Source organism: Pteropus medius, unplaced genomic scaffold (genome assembly GCF_902729225.1).
Source record: "Pteropus medius unplaced genomic scaffold, Ma_sr-lr_union100, whole genome shotgun sequence".
NCBI classification, from domain to species: domain Eukaryota; kingdom Metazoa; phylum Chordata; class Mammalia; order Chiroptera; family Pteropodidae; genus Pteropus; species Pteropus medius.
In genome coordinates this window covers 9145645-9169749 of record NW_024351543.1, presented here as the reverse complement: position 1 = coordinate 9169749, position 24105 = coordinate 9145645, and the positions used below count along the sequence as shown (strand labels likewise).

At 45.2% G+C, this 24105-nt stretch overlaps 1 protein-coding gene across 2 annotated transcripts in view; it reads left to right on the top strand.

Moving 5' to 3' along the window:
- Positions 1 to 24105, top strand: part of ITGB5 (integrin subunit beta 5) — a 106536-nt gene that overhangs the window by 51103 nt on the left and 31328 nt on the right. For both annotated transcript variants that reach the window (XM_039843235.1, XM_039843237.1), the window contains exons 6-10: positions 3984 to 4145; positions 5549 to 5644; positions 7369 to 7458; positions 13843 to 13977; positions 22700 to 23129. In XM_039843235.1, coding sequence (XP_039699169.1) covers positions 3984 to 4145; positions 5549 to 5644; positions 7369 to 7458; positions 13843 to 13977; positions 22700 to 23129 — 913 coding nt within the window. The remainder of the gene's footprint in view (positions 1 to 3983; positions 4146 to 5548; positions 5645 to 7368; positions 7459 to 13842; positions 13978 to 22699; positions 23130 to 24105) is intronic.

Genomic DNA, 24105 nt, shown 5'->3' with positions numbered 1-24105 from the left:
CCCCTGAGAAGCTGGCATGGAAGAAAAGGAGACCAAAACAAATGGCAGAGCCAACATTCAGAGCCCAGTTTTGTAAAAGTAATACTTGCTTATTAAAGACAGTTTGGAAAAAATGGAAAAAAGAAAAAGATTGCCCATAATTTCAACCCCAACCCCATTATGGTGTATTTTTTTCAATCTCTCTTTTTGTCTTTTTAATAGCAAGTGATGCTTGTTTCTTACATAGTTTGCAACTACAATGCCATATTCTTTGTTTTTTTTTTTACTTGATATTATACACGTTTACACATAATTTCATACTCATATGAACATAATTTCTGACGGCCATAGAGGAGGTAGCTCCACTGACTTAATTAACTGTTCTCAGTGAGTAGGATATTTACATCTTTCCCTGAATCACTGAGTCAAAAGATATATACTTCTATAAGAGTTTCTTTTTTTTTAAAGTCAGGTTTACTGGGAGATAATTTACATAGAGTAAAATTCACTGTTTTTAGATGTAGAGACTTATAGCCACCCCCACAATTAAGATATAGATTATTTTCATCACCAGAGTGTCCTAGTGTCCCTCCGTTGTTTATTCCCTCCCTTTATCCTCAGACCTTGGCAACCGCCTGTCTGTTTTCTGTCCCTATATTTTTGTCTTTTCCTAAATATTATATGAATGGACTTAGTAAATTAAATACCTTTCGAGTCAGGCGTTTTTCACTTAACATGAGGCTTTTGATATTCATCCAACATGTGTATCAGTAGTTTCTTTTATTGCTGAATACTATCCTGTTGTACAGATGTACTACAACGTGTCTGTCTATCCACTACTTGACAGATATTTGGGTGGTTTCTAGTTTTTGGCGATTATGAATAGCTGCTGTAAATATTTGCATAGAGATTTTTAGGTGAGCATAAGTTTTCATTTCTCTTGGGTAAATACCAAAAAGCAGGATTCTCAGATTGATAGTAAGTATATATTTGACTTTATAAGAATCTGCCAAAATGTTTTCCAAACTCGCCGAAACATTTTATATTCTCACCAGCAATTATGAGAATTCTGATTATTCCACATTATGACCTGCACTTGGTATTATCAGGGTTGGTTTGCTTGCCATTGGAGTAGCTATCGAAGGGCTATTTCATTATGGTTGTAATGTACGTTTCCTTAATGACTAGTGTTTCATGTACTGATTTCCATCCATATCTCTTTTTTGGTGAAATGTCGTTCCGAGTCTCTATCAAATTCAGTTGTTTGTTTTCTTATTATTGACTCTTGAGGGTTCTTTGATATATTTTGAATATAATTCTTTTATCAGATTTTTATTTTTGCAAATATTTTCTCCCAATCTGTGCCTCATTTTCTTAATGGTATCTTTCAAAGAGCAGACATTTCTAATTTCGATGAAGTCCAGTTCATAAATTTTTATATCCTATGAATTGTCTTCTCTAAGACATCTTTGCCTATACCAACGTCACAAAGCTTTCTCCGGTTTTTGCCAAAAGATTTTTAGTTTGAGGTTTGTGATCTACTTTGAGTTAGTTTTTATTTTTAGTGAGATGTACGGGTTAAACAATGTTTTTGCTTAAGGATGTCTGTTGATCCGGTACCTTCTGTTGAATTGACCATATCTCTTTCTCGTCTCTCTGTCCTGTTCCACTGGTCTATGCGTCTGTCTTCTTGTCAGTACCACACTGTCTCGATTACTGTAGCTTTATAATGAACCTCAACCTTAGATAATGAGTCTCCCTTAGATAATGAGAACACTTTGTTGTTCTTTTTCAAAATTATTTGGCCAGTCTCCATTGTTTGTCTTTCATATAAATTTTAGAATCAGCTTGCCACTTTCTCGAAAAGATCTGGGCTTTTGATTGGGATTGTGTCAAATCTATAGATCGCTCTGAACAGAAATGACTCTCAACAGCATTGACTCTTCCTATCCATGAGAACGATCTCTCTGTCCATTTATTCAGTCTCTTGATTTTCTTTAAGGTTCTTATACACCTTTTCGAATTAAAGGTTGGTCTACTTTTTTGTTAGGGTGTTTAGCACATTGCTGTGCCCTTCTGGATAAGAAAGCCACATTTTTCCTGCAAAAAAAACCTTTCTGATTTATACTCTCTTGATTATGCTCTATCTTCCAAAGATCTCACTCCCCCTCCTTCTACATTCCATGGTTTAAATTATTGCTTTATTAATTTAAGGGTTTTAAACTCTTTATCAAAGTATAATATACATACAGATATTTATACATAAGAATGCATCTCTGTAAATTTTCACAAAGTAGATACGAAGTAAGAAACAGAACATTACCAGCAACCCAAAAGCTTCTTTGTGACCCCTTCCAGTTATTATTCCCACCCCACCCCAATCCTGCCACTTGTGGGAACCACTGTCTCGATGTCTAACACCATAAATTACGTCATGCTTAGAATGTTATCACTGTAAGGGACCTTCTAAGTTTTTCACTCCAGGTCCTGAAAATGTCCCTGGCCTCTTCATTGTGCCTTCATGAGTGCCTAGAACACCCCTACTTCCCACCCGCTTCTGCCTTCTCCCTCATTTTTTCTATCTTCCTTGAAGAGTCCTCCTCATCCTTCCAGCTCCATTTAAGTTTCATCTTCCCGGAGAAGGCTTTCCTACCTCCTTCTCTTCCGGTTTCCCATGACATTGTTTTTACCTTCATTAGCTAATCATGATGATTGAAGTTGTGTTTCCATTTGACTCTAAGCTCTTTGAGGTCTGGAGCAAGCTGTTTTTGTAGATCTAGTGCCTTTAATGAGGTCTGGCACACAGTAGGAGCTCAGTAGTTGTATGTTGAATGAATGTTGAGAGTCAAGGAAACTGATTCCCCAAAGGTTAAGTCCCTTGCTCACAGTAGGCCTCCCGGCTTTCAGTCCTTGCTGACTTCTTTTCACACCTTTTTCACTTTGACTTTCTGTGATTTATTTATTTTTTTTTGTTTCTATGCTGCTTTGGGAGCAAGTAAGAAAACATAGCTCTGGAAGGCTGTTTTATCCATCAATATGGTGATAAGAAAAAGAGGATGATACCCTCAACCTCTCATCTGCCGTAACAGTGATAGCTTTTAACGTGTCAAGTCCCTGAATCCAATCTCCTATTTCAGTATCAGATATGTACGTGTCGATAGCTCTCAGCAGTGTTTAAACCCCGCATATATTCACCTTGCTACCAGTGTGTTTGGGGATGCCCTTTCACGGTTAGTAAGATGGCTACTTGACCTCAGTTTTTGGTGCAGGGGGTCCAGATACTCTTAACAACCATGTAAAGTTGAGACCACAGTGGCTAAGTGTGAAAAATAGAGTCCTTCTCTTGCAGTACAGACTATACAGCTGTGTCTCAAACTAAAGAGAGGATACATTACATTTAGTGAAGCGTTGAAGATAGAAAAGAGGCAATCTGATTGACTTTAAACACCAAAGTGGCTCGATTAATGACTAGAGTGGTTTATACCTACCAGCATCGATGGCAGATTTCACCAAATCCTCAAAAGACAGATCTGTCTATTAGTCATTTGAGCACAACATTCTGAATGGTTCAATCTAATTGCAGGACTAGAATGTACACTTACCCATCATCTTAGACAAGCCAGCCAGCCAGCTCGAATGTGTCGTGAGAGGTGGGGGCGGGATAATAGGCGGGGAAGAAATAATAGGCGAGGCTAGAAGGAGAAGCAGCCCTCAGGTAACTGAAAGAGGAAGGGAAGAGTGTGATGGGCTGGAGGGAGAGCTCCAGGTGCCTGGGCCTATGTGAACCATGCCTGGGAAATTTGTCTCTGGGCATTTAGGGTTCCCCAGTTCAGGCTGTGTCTCTTCCTAGCTCCGTGGAATCCCTTTCCAGTGGTTTTATGAGGTACACACCTCCGATTCAGACCATGACCACTGGAGGTCAGCCAGTGCCTTGTCTGATGCTCTGGGGTTGGCTTGGGCAGGGTCCAGAAAGGCTTTGCACCCATCAAACTTCCATCCCTCAGGAGAAGATCGGCTGGCGAAAGGACGCACTGCACTTGCTAGTCTTCACAACAGACGACGTGCCCCACATCGCACTAGATGGAAAACTGGGGGGCCTGGTGCAGCCACATGACGGCCAGTGCCACCTGAACGAGGCCAACGAGTACACTGCGTCCAATCAAATGGTGAGGGCTGGACCCTGTGACTCTGCCCGTGGTCCGAGGGCTCACCTTTCTTGGGCCCTCTACTCACTAACTTTCCATTCCATTCTTGAGATTGGATTTCGTTCTTCCATCTTCTCCAGCTGGGCTTCCAGAAATCTTCATTAACTTAAAAACACTTCTCAGGGATTTCTGTAGCTGGTTCACCTTTCTGCCATTGTGCAGAGAGTTTCACTGAGGGAAGAGGATAAATCTCAAAGAGGAGAGATGATCTTACGGGGGGCAAGGACTGTGCTCCTGCAGAGATCAAAACTGGGATGGGAATTATAGGACAAGACAAGTGGAGACAAAAATTCCCGGCTTCTGGAAATGGGCTCTCTGAGGCACTGAGTTCAGCAAGGCAGACGGCATCCTGCGTGGAGTAGGAAGCCCCAAGGACCTTCCACTCCTAAGAGTCTGTAACCATGGTCATGTAAGTTAAAGGAATCTATGCAAGAATTCAAAAATATGTAATAATAAATAGACCGGTGAAATGAACTCCTATATTCCTATTACCCAGACCCAATAATTACCAAGATCTTATTACACTTATTATGCAATTAAAAAAAAAATCTGTGCCTCTTCCTTCCCAAATCCATTCTGGTGCCTGTCTAGAGAGGAAATCTTACTAATTTTCTTTGCTGGACAAGCTCATTTTCTCCAGTTTTAAGAAGTAGCCAGTGTCCAAGCCTTCCATATCATCTAATAATAATGGGGTCTGGAAAAAGTAATCATAGCTATAAAACCTGATAACTATAGAACTGATATGAACACCTGTACCCATCATTAGCCCATAAAATCCTTCAGCCTCCTCCTTCCCTTCCTGCTTGTGGCTCCTCCCCCTCCATGGTCCAACTTTCAGTCTAGAGGCCAGCAGCCTCTTTGGCCATCCTGAGCCCTGAGCAGAGCTGAGTAGGATCTGTGGGGGACATTGGCAGGCCCAGCTGTTAGGCATAGGAAAAGGAAAATAGAGCATGGAGGAAAGGTCTTGGGGAAGAGAGGAAAGGAAACAGGTACTGATGATACATAGTAGGATGTGGTGGCTGTTGTTTTGGGGGTCTCCCTGCTTTGCCCCATCTCTGCTGAAAGGATGGAGACACAGTCCAGTATGGAAAACCAGCACTCATCATGTCTCCATTCTGGGTTGGGAGGGGTAGAAGGAGTACGTCTAGTTTGGTAGGTGCCAGAGGGTCCTTTTCTGCAGCATTTTCTCTACACATTTCCTCAGTTAGGAGCTGCTGGGAGCGGGGGTGCCTCGGTTATTAAGGGGCTTTAAGGGGCTGCCAGGGAAGATGTTTTGTTCTTGAGACTGAATATATATTGGAGCCTGGTGGGTAGTATCTCAGTCTATTAGCAATGTTACAACCTGACTTTTGCCTTGGCCTTAGGACTACCCATCCCTTGCCTTGCTTGGAGAGAAGTTGGCAGAGAACAATATCAACCTCATCTTTGCAGTGACGAAAAACCATTATACGCTCTACAAGGTATGCCTGGAGGGAGGAAGGGAGGCTGGCGGCCTGATTTTGGGGCTCATGCTGACCTTAAGGTGAATGAGAGATTAGAATGTGGGGAGGGACACAAAGGAAAGGTGGAATATTGCCCTGTCTTGATCTAGTGGAAAATACTAGCATTAAAAAGCTCTTAAGCGTTCACCTCGCAGTGCTTACCTTTACCAGGAATTTAACATATAGTATCTAATTTTGTCCTGAGAAAACTTTGAATTGAATAATATGAATTCCTTCCAGTTTTCAGATGAGGGAATGGAAACGCACAGGGGCACACTCTAATAGAGAAGGATAATATAAAATGAAAATGTGTGGAAAGAAAACCAAGGCATTAAAATAGGCTGTGTCACTAATTCCAGTATTCCAGAGCTTTTATGCCTTACTCTTGGAGTACGGGAGAATGGTGGGTTAGCCTTGGACAGAAATTCCCAAAGATATAAATGAATGTCTTGAATGAACAGAACAATCTGTGTATGAATCCGTTCTGTCTAAAAGACTATTTCTGGGTCATCCTGTGGACCACCATTATAAACTCTCTTCGTGAACATAGTCTTTCCCACAATCACAGGCAAGTCACATTTCGAACTAGGGCTCTCCTCCACGTTGCTCAAGGAGTGTGCATGGAAGCTCAACGTAAACCCCAGCTCACCTCTGACGTCCTTGGAATTGAGAGGTTATGAGAACTGCATCCCGACCTCCACAACAGCCATCTCTGGCCCCCTCTCCTTTCCGCTCTTAAATGTTCACAAAGAGCCTTTGACTAATTACGTTTTTCTATTGCTCCTGCCTGAGATTATCACTGATAAAATGCCACTTATATCTTCTTGAGCTCTTTATCTTTTGTTAGTCTGAATCAATTTTAGAAGATGAAAAGAAAGGAAGAGGATTGTTTTTCTTTTTTGTTTCATGGAAGATAGCAGGATAAAACTTATCCATGTACAGATAACATTTTCAGAGGAATCAGTTGCACAGACTGTTCTGAGTGTGTTTCCAGATGCTTCCGGAGGGAAGAGGTCCACCTCGGCTTAAGCCATCCTTGCTCATAACCTTGCTCAGAGAGGAAAGGGTCCAAGGCGGCCTAAGGGCAATGGGTGTTTCCAGATGTTTCTGTCACTTTAATAAGTGACATACCAAGGTGTTAGTACAAATTAAAGAGGAAAGGCAACAATTCAGGGCCGCCTGCTTTGTCTCAAGACTTCACCCAAAGATACCCAGAGGTCCCTGGGAGGGCACCATTCACATCTCCGTTCCTTGTTAGGAAAAGAGGCTGTATGTGAGCCCCTTGGGAAAATTTCCCCTTCCATTCCTGCTGAATAGATTGAGGGCACCCTTGAAGCGAGCTTGGGAATACCTATATGGACTAGGGGAGAGATGGCAAGACATAAGGTAGAATAATACATTGATCTTGGATGATGGACTGTCAGAGAGTTGTCCATTTCATGCCAGACAGGGGTCTCCAAGAAGGAGCGTGACTTTTAGAACAGATCTAGACCTCTGAGAATGGATATTCCACAGTCTCCTGCAGCAACTCTTCCCTGTGCCAGATTATCTCGCCTTTCCTTTGGCATCCTCTCCAACTTCTGGTGTGAGAGAAAGGCAGAATCTAGTGCTGGGAGCCCCTTACAGTTCTAGCTCAGCAATGGTCACTCTCTGATGGTATAGCAGGGCAAATGGGCTTATTTCTTGTCTTTTCTTTTCCCAAGAATTTTACAGCCCTGATACCTGGAACAACAGTGGAGATTTTACATGGAGACTCCAACAATGTTATTCAACTGATTATCAATGCGTACAATGTAAGTCATCGGTTTCTTCCCCCACTATTCTCGCCCACTGAGGCTTCGAGAGCTGACGTGGACTCCAGTGGGTAGTGCACCAGGCTGGCGTGCTTGGCTTTACTCTGTGTCTCCTGCCTCTTGAGTTTGGCGCCTTCTTCCTTCACTTAGGTTTGTGGTGGAGAAGCCCATCCTGCTTGATGCATCCTTCTCCCCTCCCCTCTGCCATCCTGACTCATCATAAGCTGATCCCCATGAACAGCGAAAGGCTTGGTCAGACTCAGGCTGGCAGCCCTGGCCATGCTTGAGTTCTGACTACATGATAACCCAGGCCCGCTGGAGCATCTCGCTTGGGTGGATCCAGGTGCTCTCTATCCAGTTGCCTAGGCGATCCTGCCACAGTGCTCCCAGTGGTGAATGTGAGAAGCACACATACTGATATTGTCTCAGAGTGAGCAAGACAGTTGAAATTCCCTAGTTGCAGATAAAATGGGATAGAAGAATCAGAGAAGAATCAGCAATAGGTCTTTTGCCTACACATTTAGGATCTGATTGTAATCAGGTCCTTATGGAGGGAGCCTGAGTGGGCCCATTAAATTCTGTGCTATTGTATGTAACTCATCTTTCTACCTTGGCTGTACTACATAGTAAGTGCAGCATTTGCAGAGATTGTTTGGGAGTCACTTCCATATCCCGAGCCCATTGTCTGTGATTTCCAGACCTTTCTCCTTCCTATGTTCCTTTCCCTCAATTCCTAATACCCAAGAAGTACTTGACTTAGACCTGCTTTTTTTTTTTCTTCAGGAAAACGCAAGCATAGTTTCTTTCTTTCTTCCTTTCTTTCTTCTTTCCTTCCTTCCTTCCTTCCTTCTTCTTCCTTCGCTTCTTCCTTCCTTCCCTTCTTCTTCCTTCCTTCCTTCCTTATTCCTTCCTCTCTCTTCTCTCTCTTTCCCTCCCTCCCTCTCTTTTCTTTCTTCCTTTCTTTCTTTTCTTCCTTCTTCCTTCATTCCTTCCTTCCTTCCTTCCTTCTTCCTTCTTCCTTCCTTCCTCTCTCTCTCTCTCTCTTTTCCCTCTCCTCATGCTTTCTTTCTTTCTTTCTTTCTTTCTTTCTTTCTTTCTTTCTTTCTTTCTTTCTTTCTTTCTTTTTCTGAATGAAACTTTAATTTTACATAATTAAATTGACTTGACAGTTCAGTATGTTAAAATAGTAATCATAGTTTCTTGTGCTGGGAAGTATGTACCCTCAGCTATTCCCTCCCTGCTAAGCCCCAGGATGGTTGTAGCTTCCAGCACCCACCCAGCCCCTTATGGGGCCAGGTAATTCCCAGACTGACTATATGCGAGCCCCTTGGGAAAGTTTCAGAGGGCATATCTGGGGAAGAGCCACCTCCCAGGAGTTCCATCCTCAGTCAGCTCCGAGTCCAGGCCCCTGTGGGTAGCTGACAGACTTATGGGGCTTTCCCAAGAACATTTCTTGGTAAAGGCGCAGGCCCTCTGCTCCTTGTGGCTTTAATAAAGGAAAACATAATGATGCTCAGTTCCACAGAACCGGCTGGATAGTGTTTGCCAGAAAAGAAAAGAAAACACTCTGCTCAGTCAGCGTTGTGTGGCTACGCAGTTCTGCATGTCCACACTTGTGTGTGGTACTGCTCAAAACCAGGGAGCACGAGGCATTGTTGCTGGTTCCCGGGATGGGAATCCGTAAATGCTTAGTGCTGTTTCTTCTCTGAGATACGTTGCATTGTCCCTGAGCAGGATTCCTGATATATAAATTCATTTTCTTAATGGAAATCCAGGGACCTGGGGAAGCAGGCTCTGTGTTGGTAGGTGGAGGTTGGGAGAAAGGTGGAGAGCCCTCTCTGCTGCTCAGTTGAGCCCAGATGAGTAGGAAAACAGTCTTTTTCAAGGCAGGAGCTGCATTCGGAGCCCGGGATGAATCCCCCAAAGAATTGTGGGAACCTGGCACTATAACGTGAACTCTGAGTTAAACTGGTTCCTCTAAAAGAATGTGTTAGGAAAGGAGATATATGACTAATCAATAAATATTTGAAACTCAATTTTTAAAAGATGGCTGATTCTTAAAAAGAAACCTGAAAGCAGCAAAAAAAAAAAAAAAAAAACCAATTCTGGAATACTACCAACAATGGCTACTCAAATTCAGTGAAAATTTTTAAAACAGCTTTATCGAGAGATAATTAACATGCAAGAACTGTAAAGATTTAAAGTGTGCAGTTGGTAAGTTTTGACACATATACACCTGTGAAACCATCACTACTATCAAGGTATTGAACGTACCCATCACTCCGAAAGGTGGAGTCCTTGATAATTGCCTACTTTTTCTCCTCCTATCAGTGGAAATTTTAAAGGAGTATATTAAATATAGAAATATGGAGTAGCAAGGTGTTCGGAGCAAAACTTAGTCGGTGGAAGCTGTGTTGGGGATATGTTTGTGCTCGACATGGATTAGTACCTGTTTCACTGGCTGCTGGCATTTCTGGTGAATGGAAGACCAGAGCTGGACTTCAGCCCCCAGCACTGCTTCTGGATTTGAGCCTAGCATGAGCCTCTGGTGTGGTATGTGTCGGGGGATGGTGGGATGGGGTAAGGTGTGTGTATGTGATGCGTGCGTGGTATGGAGTGCATGTGCGTGTGTGTGTGTGTGTGTTTGTGAGAGCGAGCTATGGCCTGCAGTAGAGGCTCCAGTTAGCTCTGGTTATTCCTTTACCTGTTTCTCTCCCCGGTCAGAGTCCATGCACAGCCGTAACTGGATAGACTGCATTTCTCTGTGTCACCTTACCGTCTCAGTGGTTTGTGGTAGATTTTAAATGAGTCATGCAACACATGACTGAGTGTGGGTGTTGACTTTTACCTCCCCCCTAGAGTGCTGGCAAGCCATCTGTGGGGACATTCGGAAAAGATTTTGGTTGGAACTTATATAACAGATGCAGTGGCTGTGGTATTTAGCGAGGCTAAGGAGGGAGCAAAATGGAAAGGGTGTGTTTAATTTAACATCTTGTAGAAGAGAGCCTGTCATATGTAACTTTCACAGTGAGAACTCTTCAGCTCTGGACTCTGATTTACAAATTTGTTCTTGCTGTGCCAAATTTTTTATTGCGAGAGATCACCAAGTCCTCCCAAGGGCGTTTAGCGATGTGGAGCTTTGCTGTATAGTTAGCGCAGGTGAGAGGGTATCTTGCAGCGCTCAGAGAGAGAGCGCCAGCAGCACACACACAGAACACTGGCATCATGTCACATGGAGAAAAGGGAGGTGGGACTCAGAAGTCACTGGGCCTCCTTTCAGAGTGGGGAAGAAGAGAACGAGCTGGAAACCACTGAAGCTGCATGAGGAGGGTGACATCAGAGGCCTTGGTATATGTTTCTCCTCGCTGAGCACATGTTTCTCTTTTTGTTGTTGCCATAAAGTCTGCTCCCACCCACACCACAGCTGGTCTGACTTAGAGCGCTTGCAGACGTGACCTAGCCTGACTGAGTGGTTAATAGCCTTTAAACCTCTGACATTCCTGACATTGTCTCCTTGTCCAAGGATGAGGAGCAAGGAATCACCTTCAGGGACAAGTCTGGTAGGAGTTAATTGAATTTTGGGAGTCACTCATAAGTCTTCATGTAAAAGAACTGCATTGCCTGTGGCTTTAATTCTCTATTATATCTTGTTTTCCATTCATTCATTTAATAACTATGTACTAATGGCCTCACATGTGGCAAGCATTGTGCTAAACCTTGGGAATAAAACAGTGAACAGAACACAGTCCTGCCCTCTGGGAGCTCGTAGTCTTTTAGTGGAGACTGACCCTTATAAGCAGAATATAACCTGAGTGTTCACACGCTTCGTAGTCAGAGCCAGTTTTCAAAGAAAGAAGTGAGTATTGGATGTGGTACTTACAGAGAGCACTGTGTGGGGATCAGAAGGCCTGGTTCTGGTCCTGTCTGCCGCTGGCAGTTGGATGACCCTGGATGAGGCTTTTTCTTTGGCCTCAGTTCCTGCTTCCATAAAATCTCCATGATTCCTACCCCTCTATCATCATTAAGAGTTTCTGATTTTAGAAACTGTGTAGTGAGCAGGAATAATACAACTTCAGATCAGAACACAAGGCTTTGGGGTTTTATGACTAGAGTAGAACATAGGATTCAATTTCCATCCATTGTGGTTGCTCAGAGAGTGGGAGCCCCAGTCACCAATGCTCTTTCTCCCTCTACCAGGGAATTAACCAGTGTTAATTCTCCATTAACACTTCCGGTGGCAGCTGCATGGGGAGGGCTGATGCTTCCTCACAGAATCCTGTTCGTGAACCACAAGGCTGTATTTCACATGACTGTTCCCAAGTAACTTTTTACATAGTTCCTAGCTCTTTTATGACATACCGTTTTGTCTCATCCTCATACTTATTCCCAATTGCAAATTTTGAAAAATTGTCTTTCGAAAATAACTTCATTTAAGTTTCTTCCACAAGGCCTGAGTTTTTTGACATAGCTACTCCTAAATCATCCATTCTTCCTTCCATTTGTCCATTCAACAAAAAAGTTTTTGCTCAGTCCTAGAGAGAAATATAATGTGGCCCTTGGAATTCACAACTTATTGGGGAAAACAGATTTGTAAATAAGTAGCCACATCCAGCAGGAGTAAATAAGTAGCCACATCCAGCCCTGTGTGTGGAGTGGTGCTCTTGCAGCCCTTTGCCAGTTGAGGCTGGCTGGCACTTACAAGAGGAAGTGGATTTAAGAGAGGGAGTATTTTTAGAGTTGTAGAAGCACTTACACAATTTGTTGCAAAAGGAAAGACTCCTTTTTTACAGAGAACATTTTTAACCAGCTGTTAATTTGTTGGGGAAACTGCATATTTAACTTACCTAAGTTTAATACTACACGCTCAGCAAAGAAAAAGAAGGAAAAGCAACCCCATGAGAGTACAAGGCAATTCTGCCTGCCGTTCCGTTCACTGCCATGTTCCCTGGACTGCACTTGAGAAGGAATGGGGAGTCAGATGGGCCATCAGTTGATCTTGGGTTCCATGTATCCATGTGTCTCTTAGAGTGCGTATGTCCTCCTATACTGTATTTAGTGTACGAAAAGGGCATTTTTCTTTTCTTTTTTTTTTTTTTTTGAAAGATACGGCCCCAAAATACAAGCCAATTATTTTATTTGCCCTTAGTCTCCAGATTCCATCCTCCTTAGAAATTTTCAATGGCAATTTTTTAAGTAGACATATAGAAAATTGCACAATCTTTTCACAAACTGAATACACCTAAGTATCTAGCACCCAGGTAAAACAAACAAACATTACTAGCCACCCAGAAGCCCCTATCATGCCCTCTTCTAATACTGTCCCTCAAGGGTAACCAGTAGTTTTGCCTGCTTTTGAAGTTCACATAAATAGAATCATACAGTATCTATGCCTTTTGTGTCTGGCTTTTTGGGGGGCAATTTTATATTTATGAGATTCATCTATGTCATGGCATGTAGTCATATTTCATTCTTTTTCATTACTGTATGATATTATGTGAACATACCACAATTTTAAAATGAAACCTATTCTACTTTTGATAGGCGTTTGGGTAGTTGTTACAGATAGTGTTGCTTTAAACATCTCTGCACCTGTCTTCTGGCCAGTACACATGTCTTTTGCATATAATCTTTGGGTGAATTGATAGGTCTAAGGTTGGCCTAAGCTTTGGTACATGGTTTTCTGCCTCGTGGTTTTCTCAAAGGTTGTACCAATTTATAATTCCAGCAGCAGAGTACGAGGGTCCCGTTGCTCCATATCATTTTTAACACCTCGTATTTTTAGTCTTTTTTTTTTCTTTCTATTCTGATGGGAAATTTTAGCTTGATTTTCATTTCATTCACTGTGTTGAGAACACAATCCACCAAAAGATGTTATTCTCTCATAGTGTAGTTTACCCTCAGTCGGGTGATTCCTGGAGAATGTGCTTGCTGAATTGTTTTTGAAGGAAGATAAGGACCTAGCCAGGGGAAGAGAAGAGAGAAGAGCCATTAAGCTAAGGAACATTATTTTAGGCATGTGGGAAGGCCCAAAGTCTGGAGCACATGGGAAAATTTGAGGAGCTGCATGTCTGAAGCTGAGAAGGGAGAAGAGGGACTGGAGGCAAATGGGACAGAGCATCACCCCTTGAAGCAGATAATAATATCACATGGCAGGTGAACTATTATCAACATCTCCAAGACCCTAGAGGGAGACCTCGGGCCAGGTTTAGTAAGATGGGTGCATGGGTGCGGAGGGAAAGAAGTGAATGAGGGAAGTGGCTCTGGTCTTGGCTTGAGCCTCCTGAGTGAGGAGAATCCACGTGGGTGTCAGAGAACCAGAATGGAGAGCATCTCGGCAGCAGCCTTTACTAAGCAGTTCGGGCTTCATCTTTTCTCTCTGTTCAGAGCATCCGGTCTAAGGTAGAGCTGTCGGTCTGGGATCAGCCTGAGGATCTTAACCTCTTCTTCACTGCCACCTGCCAGGACGGTGTATCCTACCCCGGTCAGAGGAAGTGCGAGGGCCTGAAGATTGGTGATACGGTAAGTTCACCCCCCATCGACACTTTATATGACACTTGTGCTAGCATTTGTCATCATTCTTAGGCTTCTCATAATTTTTGTGACTTATTAGGAATTTGTATTCTGTCTTCCAACTCAGCATCCTGAGGGACTTTCCTAAGCCTGCTCTGTGTTGTGTCTTCGCAGTGCCCGATGGACTTGTTAAAAAGCCCCAGTCAATAGACAGCCCTCAGTGCACTGCCCTCTAAGCCTTCCTCAGGTTGACATTGTGCCCTTGGTGTTTTAAACCACTATTATCTTCATTTGACAGGGATGAAATCAGGTGGGAGAGTAGGGTCAGGAATCTGAGAGACCTGGCCTTCATCCATAGTGTTCTATAGCTTGCCTTGTGCCTTGGATAATCTGACCCTACTTTTCCCTTCTGTAAAAAATGAAGAAATTCAACTACTTCTTCTATTTGATGAGATGGAATGGGTAACTACAGCAATGGAGGGCATAGATGCCTTGTGTGGACTAAGTGGATATATTTAAATGATGAGGAGACAATTTTGCATGTAAAGATGTGTACCTGTGTGCCAAACGGATGGCTTGAGAGAGGAGGATATGTGAGTGATGAGAAAACCCTGGCACACGGGCAGGCAGAGGGGTGATGGAGGGCTAGCCACATGTTTTAGAGGTTTCTGCTCTAGAAGCAGATCATGAGATCCATTCCTTGCTTTGTCAACAGTTTCATTGCTCAGAAAATAGAAAGGCAGTGAGGGAAAGTTCTCTTCCACTAAAAGAATCTGGTTGGAACCAGAAAAATTATGGGGACCTTAAAAATAACTGACTATATCTTCTGAAAGCACTAATGATGGCCAAGGTGGATATAAACAGACTCAACCTGGACTCTAGGGAGACAGCTCAAAAAGATGTAGGTATAGCTACACAACTGATTACACCTCAGTCTTCTGGGGTTTTCTCATATTCCATAATCGAGCCTCTTCTTCCTTCCCTTTTAAAACTGGCCTTTGCCCACTTTATGACACACAGGCATACATCTTACTCTTTCTAAATATTACTGTGGTGCTTTGGCCCACAAAGGACAATTCAAAATATGGTCTTGATGTTGAAACAGTGAAGAACCCTAATGCCTAGGGTCTCTTTCTAAGACAGTTTTCCCCCAAATTTCTTTCCTTAAAAAAAAAAAAAAAGTGAAAGAAGGCCTAATCAAGTTGTCAGATATAGCATGAAAAATGATTATGGCATTTAACTCAGAAAGCATTCATGGAATAAGATGATGTTTCTATAACAAAACTCCTTCTGTTCCCATCTTCCTATTTATGTGAATAAGTTTTTTTGGAGAGAGGGCTTTAATCTGTACAAATAAAAAATAGGAGTAGAATTGAGGCTGATCCTTGTCTTATGTAGTGATAAGTGGTGTTATTTTACTTATACATGAACTATGTGGGTGAGGAAAGCCTCATCTCATTAGAGACACTTCCAATGGAGTTTTATTTTTAATACTCATCAAATTTTGTAAGACATTTATGTTGTTTTGATTAATTATAATGATTAATCTTGTTGATTTTTTAAAAGCACAGAGCTTCTTAGTCACAGAGTTTAAAGAGATAGTTATGAAAAATAGAAAGAGGCAGAAATAACCAGGAAAAACAACATGTAAGTGAATTCTGCAGATCTGTACATAGAATGTTTGGTGCAGTGTGTCAGGAAAGCTAAAGGATGATGCGTGAAAAACACTCAGACAAGGAACCTTTTACTTGGAGAAGTAGATACAGTAGAACAGAAGAAGAAAGAGGATGTGCAGAACATACACAGGATGCCGGGGTTCAGGAAAGCGCTTGATGATTTCTAATGACTTCCTTACGAATAAGATAAATAATGTGGGTCGATGGCAGCACAGTCAGGCATATTTGAGGTTCAGTAAACATACTTTCTGTGAGCGTGGAAGACTTGACTGAGGTTCCAACTGTCTCTTTTCTGTTTACTACTGGATCGAGTTGAACTCATGGAAGACCTGCTTATCAAATATGGGAAGATCACAAAACTGGAGAAAACAGATTACTTTATAAAATAGGAAAACCAAGATTTAAAATATTATTCGAAATTGAGTTGGGTTGGAATCATCAGAATTGATTCCTTGCATTTCATTCAGAATATTAATAAGATAGAGAGAACTTGGTTCCATAGTAGTTTTTAAGGAAATGATCTGGCAGCAACACTGTGAATAAAGTGTTGCTTAAAAAAAAAAAATTAGGCCAGTTGAAGCTGCATTAACAGAAGTGATTTGACATCCCGGAGATAATGGTTACATTCTTCTTTGTGTGGGTCAGACTGCATCCGGAGTTTTATGTTCAGTTCTTTTTTTAAAAGGACAAGTGACGAGCAAAGTATCATGATTTGTCTAGAAACCAGAAAGGTCAGAGGAACTGGTGTCTGTTGATAATAACAACTTTAAGTCAGAATTCTTTTTGGATACAAGAAACTGAAGCCGGTTTATGCCACCTTATGCAAAAAAGGTAAAACCATTTTAAGAATATCAGGATCCCTAATGAAAACCCAAGAGGAAAATTGCAGTTAGTTTTGGGAAGCCCCAGAAACAAACTAGACAGTGAGTTAGCTCTCTGTTCCCCACCTAGTTCCCTGTGATGGAGATACTGTTATTCATGTTGACAGATGAGAAAAACCGAGACATAAAGAATTTAATTAATTGTCCAAGGCTCCACAGCCAGTAAGTAGCAAAGCAAAAGTTCAAAGTCAAGGCTTTCTGACTCTTATGCCAGCACCTTATATCACCTTTACCTGGCTTCTTGGTGCCTGTGATTCTGGTCTATCATACCTATTTCAAAGGGCTCGTCTCAGAGCAAAGGATAATAAAAATCAGGGGCCACCATGCAAGGGATGAAGTTTGTTGAGTGTCTTTATACACCTTCCATATCCAGTTCGCACACCTGTGGCTCAGGTGGAGAACACAGCACTGCACTCATTTATGTCTAAGCTGAGATTTAGGGATGTGATGACCTACCCAAGATCACCCCGCTAACGAGTGGCCAAGATCTTTTTACTCCAAACTGCGTCATCTCACTAGTCACTGCCTCCCCATCATGGAGGGAATAACATGAGTTTCCATCTACTGGGGTTCATAATGCACCCAGTACATCCGTAGGGGGCTTCACTGCTACTTCCTCTACTTTCTGCAGCTGCGTGTAAGATAGACATTACTTCCCCAATTCATGTGAGAAAGACTGTGGCTCCAAGAGGGGCCTGAGAGGCTCGTCGGAAGTCCCACTGCTGGTGAGCCCCAAGCACCAAGGATCGAAACTGGAACTACTGGCACCAAGGTCCGTGCTTCTTCCCTCATACCTCCTGCACTTGGGAAGTGAAGCTTCAGAGAAGCCCGAGGTGATATTGTTGCCACTTAGGTGCAGGTAGACTCGCTTGTGTACAGGTTTTATTTTTTGCTGGGATACCTTGGGATAGAAAGACTTTGTCCAGAAGACAGAAAACAATTTTACGTGGCATTTTTCTGCAAAATTGAAAAATCTCTGATGTATCGGGATGATTCGTAGAGCATGTAAAACAGTAAAGAAAGAAGAACGTCACGTCTCCCACACGCCCTCGACGTCTCTTCCATGCAGTGAGCAAGGACTCCACCCCGCACCGGGAACCAAGGGGCCACGGCCTGTGGAGACAGTGGTGGACCTTAAAACAAGCGTCCCTGCTGGCTCCTTGTCTCCTCTCAACATTCAAGAGTTGTCTTCCTGTCCAAGGGTCTTGGTCACGTGGCCCTGAGCTGTGGGGCTTTTATTTTCTGTGGAGGAAGACAGGCTGGCACAGAGCAGCGGCCTCTCACCTGTCATAGTCAGACATGATGCTGCTCATAGGGCCAAGCCAGGCCACAAGAGGGAGCTCTTTGAGGCAGAGGTCCCCAACCCTGGGGGCCACGGACTGGTACCAGTCCGTAGGAACCGGGCCACACAGCAGGAGGTGAGCGGCGGGCAAGTGGAGCGAAGCTTCATCTGTATTTGCAGCCACTTCTCAGCACTAGCATCGCTGCCTCAGTTCTACCTCAGATCATCAGGCATTAGATTTTCATAAGAGCACCAGTCCCTGGTGCCAAGAAGGTTGGGGACCGTTGCTCTAGGGGCCCCAGAGGCAGTGGGAGGAAGAACCTGCTACATAATTTACACAACCCAGTGAAAATGTGTGGTCTTTGTTCAAGAAAATAAGAACTTGAAGACGATAACAGCAGAGCATTAAACTAAGCATAGGGCCCTTCTGAGGGTGGGTCCTATGCGTCTGCATAACCACATGCCCGCAGAGCTGGCCCTAGTGGGGGAATTGAGGGGCTTTCCCTCAACCCCCTTTTTGCTGAAGGAGATGTACATGTCCAGCTGGGACCAGTCTGCTATCTTAACTCTGAGTCAGGAAGGCAAACTTTCTGTTCTTCTTTTCAGGCTGAACTTTCTCTGGAGTTTAATTGGGCTTTGGCAAGCAGGCTTGCTACTGAGTATGTGGGTATTTCCCTCTTGATATTTGTCCCAAGGACAAATCTGGTGGAGGAGATAAACATGCAGACAAGTTCATGCCATGAGGGTGACAGGTGTGGTGATAAAAGCTGGGCATGGTGCTACAGGAACCCCAAGGAAGAGGGGCCCCACATTGCAGAGAGGAGCTGTTTGAGCTGAGGCTTGGAGCATGAGTAGGAGTTTTTCAGACACAGAAAGGGAGGGTGGGCAGGTCCCGTTAGAGGGCATCGCATGTGCAGATCGGCAGGCGAGTCTGTGAGCCTGGGAAAGAACAGTGCCCTTTTCTAGGTGTGAAGCAGCTGAGGGGAGTGGGTTGGGCACTTGAGGGGCGGGTGACTGCAGTGGGGCTGCAGAGGCAGGCTCGGGCCATCCTGGTAGGACATGTGCACAGAGCTAAGGTATCTGGATACTGTTTGGCAAGAAGGTTCCATTCTTTAGTGCCACGAGTTGCCAGGGTTATGGACAAGTCAGGGAATAGTGAGGGGCTAAGCAGGAGTATAGTCAACAGCTGAAGGGCCTTGGGACTGCCTTGAAGAAGAGGGATTAGGCAAAGCAGACAGGATGAAACTCGTCAGGTGTCTCAGGATCTGGCCTTTGGAAGAGGACATGTGTAGGGCAGCCTTGGGACAGCTGGGTTAAAGTAGCAGCCAGGTGGGTCTCACCTGCTCATAACTAAAGCTTCCTACAGGGGTGGGAGTGGACAGGCAAAGGTCTGTAGTCACTTCCAACCAGAGCATTTAGTCCTACGACTCTCCTGTGTTCTCTAGATTAAGAGGTCTTGTCTAAGCAAGAAGCAGAAGAGGTGGAAGGATGTTCTCAAAGAGAAATATTCCATAAATAAAACCTTGGAAGCCCCAAGTCCAACAAGGTTCTCTTCTCCAGTGATTTCAGATTTTTCCCTGGTTTTCTTCCCCTGGTCCCAACACCAACCAGTTTGACTGAGTGGCCCGGCCCTGGGAGTTATTTTTCTCATGGACTGGCTTCGACAAATCAGTATGCGAGTGGCCAGCTGTATGGCAAGCACTCACGCCCAGTACAAAGGACCCCCTGAGCCCGTTGTGGGCTTCTCATGGCGTCCCCATTCTCGTCTCCGCCTTCGGGGCTTTGTAGCCCATGCCATGCTTAGTACTTTGTCTCGCTGCGCTCCTGGTGGACTTGGCACCTGGACAAGCCTGGGTCTGGTGGGTTTGAGGGAGAGGGGGGGAAGGGTTTCTGGGCGGCCCTTTTGAAAGGGTAGATCAGGCCTGCAGCCCTGCTAGAGAACGTGGAGCATCCCAATGAGGTTTAAATAACAGGACTAGGTAGGCGGGAGGGCTGTTCCGTCTGTGACCTTCCTCTGGAATCTCAGAGTGGGAGATGGAAACTGTCCAGGAACTGAGGAGCCTTCAGTATCAGTTGGAGGCCACAGTCATCAGGGGAGAGATGCCTCATTTCAGCCCCCTGTCAGACTCTCCAGATTCTTTCCTGATCCCTCAGGGAAATGGACTCTGAAAGGAGGGGCAGCAGAACAGATTTACTTGCTATAAAAAGGGCTTTTTATAGCATTCCTGTGCCTGGCGAGACCTGAGAGCCAGTGGCTGAAATCTGGTCATCAAGGTGGCTGGCTGTGCGCCAGGCTGCACAGGGCCAGCCGACGAGGACTAAAGAAGACCACTGAAATCTGCTTAAAAACCAGGTCCTCCTTGCTCCCCCGACCAGAAGGACAGGGCCTGAGCCTTTCTAAATCCTGGGAGATCAGCTGCCAGCACTGATTCAGGGGTTCCCCTACTCCCAGCACAGACACATGGGCAGGACTCGGGAGATTTCTCCCTTTTACTTTGTCCCTTGACACAGGCAAGTTTTCCTGGGGGGAAAAGTTATGCTCACAAGTGGACACACCCCCACAGTCTATCAATAATTAAATGCCTCTGGCTCTTGTTCCAGCTTCTTCCTTTGTAGTTTATTACACTTCTGACTCACAGGTACATTTAGGGGCAAGGGCATTTCATTTAATTAAGTGCGGTAAAGAGATAGCCCTAGGAAGTAGGCTGCAGAGCAGGTCGTGGCTTCTCTCTGAGCCTCAGAAGGGAGGGATGGTCACCTCTGCATTCTCGATGGCCCCATGGAGGCTTCCATCAGGCTCAGCCCCTCGCCCCCACCTGCAGATGCAGGCTCGGGTCATCCCCAGCCAGAGTAGAAAGATTTGGAAGAGCCTCTCTGGCTACCACCTTGGGGAGTACCATCTAGTCCCCACAGTGAGCTGGGCCACCTCTCCCTCTGTACCCAGATCTGGAAGCTGGGCATCTGCCTCTTTCCCTACTTCTGAGAGGTGACATGCCAAGGAGAGCACAGGCCCAGCCCTGCCCTCCCAGCTGTAAAGGAGATACTGAGGGGGCGGTGGGGAAGTGCCTGCACAGTGCCTAGTGCATGTAGGTGCTCAGCACCTGGTAACTCTTAGTGTATGTTTACACAAGGCAGATTTTAGTGCCTGGGTGGCTCCCCATCTTGTTTCCTTACTTCAGGAGCCCACCTGTACCTCAGGGCTTTGGAACTCAGTCTTGAATTGGCTTCGGTCAATCTCTCCCTTTGCTTCCATCCACCCTCCACATAGACATGGAGGATGGGGGTAGGCTAGCCCCAACTGTCTGCAGCTGGCTTGGTTCTCCCAGTGTCCTCTGACCTTGGCTCCTGGTCATCGTCCTCAGCTCACCTGTCCAACAGCATCTCCTGTGGCGCCCTGTGGCTAACGCTGACTCTTGGGTGTCTGTTGTCAAGTCCTCTGGAACCATGGCTTCCTGCCAAGCAAGATGGTCTCGACCTAGAGAGCTGGGACTGTCATCTGCTCAGTCTCACATCCTGGGGTGTCCTTAAATATCACAGAATCTTAGGAGAAACCTTTTAGAATTCATAGTAAAGATCCCAAACTGAGAGGGCTTTGTAGAAATGTAGGAAAAATATTTTCCATGTTTCCCAGAAGTATACGTTATTACTTAAAGAGTACCCAGAAAAGCAAGTTATTGATGACTTTTTAAAAATCAGCTTTATTCCAACCCAAATAATAGAATTAAGAATACAATGCTAAAAGTGGTTTCTATCCCATTTTGAGCTTCAGAATAACCTGAGGAGACTTTTGGAAAATAAAGACATCTGGGCCAGACACTGTGAGTCAGTTTCTGGAGTGGGCCCAGGCCTCTGGCTATTTGGGGAGCACCACGGTTCAGGGGAGAAGCAGTTCAGGACGGCGTTTGGTCAGGGCGTGGTCGCTCCCCGTCTGTGAATTTCCACAGTGCCCTGCTGGATGATTCTAGCCGCACGTGGCTCCTTTCTCAGTGGGAGGAGGAAAGGTGGACGGTCCTGTCTATCTCCTGAGAGAATCACACCGAGCAATGTCCTTGCTTTCCTCACATTCCGGCCAAATGGGCAGTTGACAGGCATCTTTCCTGTGTTGCCATCTGCCAGCTTGGTCCATCTCGCCGCCTGCTTCCAAGGCAGCCCATGAGAAGGAGTTAGTAAGCCTTCTCTACACGCTTTGTTTAAAAAGAAAACGTCTGCCCACATGCGTGGAGTGTTTTATAAGTGATGACTCTTGATGACCCCAGGGCCATGGGCTGATTATGAAAGACGCAGCTGTGAGGACCACTCAGATCCTTTTAGGTGACTGATAACTTTTTAAAAATCAGGAGGGCAAGGCCCTGTGAGGAGGCAGGCACGCTGGGAGGGACCGGTGTCCTCTTGTCCCGTCTCCAGCCGGGAGGAGACCTTTTTACAGAGGGCTCTGTGGACCCCAGCACCCATGAGTTCAGGAAGCACATCTAGTGTAGTGCCTGGCACAGAGGAAGTGCCCAGTAAGTATTTGTTGAATGAATGACTTTCAAAATGGAAGGCATAGGATAGAAGTGAAAAGAAAGGGGAGAAAAAGACCTGTGTAGCCTTGAGCCTTTCTACCTTTCTGTGGAAGCCCATTTCCTCAGGATTGTGAGGATTAAAAGAGATAGTTAACATTCAAGAACCGAACAGTGCTGCCAAATGTTGGCGTGCCTGGACATTCTCTTCCTCAGTAAAATGGGGCAGCTGGGCGACGGTGGGAGTTCTCCCTGTGTGTGTGGACAAGAGTGGATTCAGCTGCAGCTCTCCATCAAGGACCTCGGAGGACCTGTTCTTGGTCTGGGCCCCTGGGTGATTAGGAGGCCCTGACTGGCAGTGGCCACATTGTCCCCTCTCTTCTCTGTGCCCAGGCGTCCTTCGAGGTGTCGGTGGAGGCCCGGAGCTGCCCAGGCAAACACATGGAGCACGTGTTCACCCTGCGGCCCGTGGGGTTCCGAGACAGCCTGGAGGTGGGGGGCACCTACAACTGCCAGTGTGGCTGCAGCACAGGGCTGGAGCTGGACAGCCCCAGATGCAGCGGGAATGGGACTTACATCTGCGGCCTGTGTGAGTGCAACCCTAGCCACCTAGGCACCAGGTGTGAGTGCCAGGAAGGGGAGAACCAGAGCGGGTACCAGAACCTGTGCCGGGAGGCGGAGGGCAAGCCCCTGTGCAGCGGGCGCGGGGAGTGCAGCTGCAACCAGTGCTCCTGCTTCGAGAGCGAGTTTGGGAAGATCTACGGACCCTTCTGTGAGTGCGACAACTTCTCCTGCGCCAGGAACAAAGGAGTCCTCTGCTCAGGTAGGCGCCCCGGGCAAGCACTTCTACTCTGAGCCAGGTACAGGCCCAGGTTCCGTTTGGACACCCCTCAAAGCATGCCTTTCACTTCCCACCACCACCCTCCTAGGAGGAGAGGAGGGCGGGTCTTGCCCACCAGGCCCGGGGGTGGGGACCAGCGTGCTGAATGCAGAAGTAGGGGGAGGCGCGGCCACATGACTGTGGACTATCAGAGTTGGAGGATCTGTCGTGAGTCACCCAGGATTTGCCTGCACAGCATTCACGACAGGTAGATGTTCTGCCTCTTCTCCCTGCCTCCAGGACAGGGAGCTCACTGGGGCTAGTAGTGCTTATTCCCTTGTTAGACGTCACATTCCTCTCTTATTGCCTCTCTAACAAATTACTGCAAACTTAGTGTTTTTAAACAACACAACTTTATTCTATTACAATTCTAGAAGTCAAAGTCTGAAATGGATGCTCTTTGGCTAAAATCCACGTGTCAGCCAAGGCTGCATTCCATTCTGGGGGGAATTGGTTCCCCGGCCTTTTCCGGCTTCTAGAAGCCATCTGCATGCCTTGGCTTGGAGCACCTTCCTCCATTTTCAAAGCCAGCAGCGTAGCTTCCTCAGATCTTTCTCTGAGTCAGACCTCTGTCACTTCTCTTTCTCTGACATTCCTGCCTTTCTGTTGTCAGGAGCCTTACAATTATGTTGGACTCGCAAGAATGATCCAGGAAAGTCTCGCCATCTCAAGATCCTTGACTTAATCACATCTGCAAAGTCCCTTTACCATGTAAAGTAACATAGATACAGGCTCTTGGAATTAGGCTGTGGGCATATTGGCAGGGCGCATATTCTGCCTCCCACAGATATGGTTTGAAAGTTTCTTTTTATATTACAGAATATTGTTTCTCAGTAACTTCCATCCAGTGGTTCATATTCTAGACTCCCTCTTCCACATGAGAACCTGTCAAACATCTGAAAACTTTAAGTTACTCTTT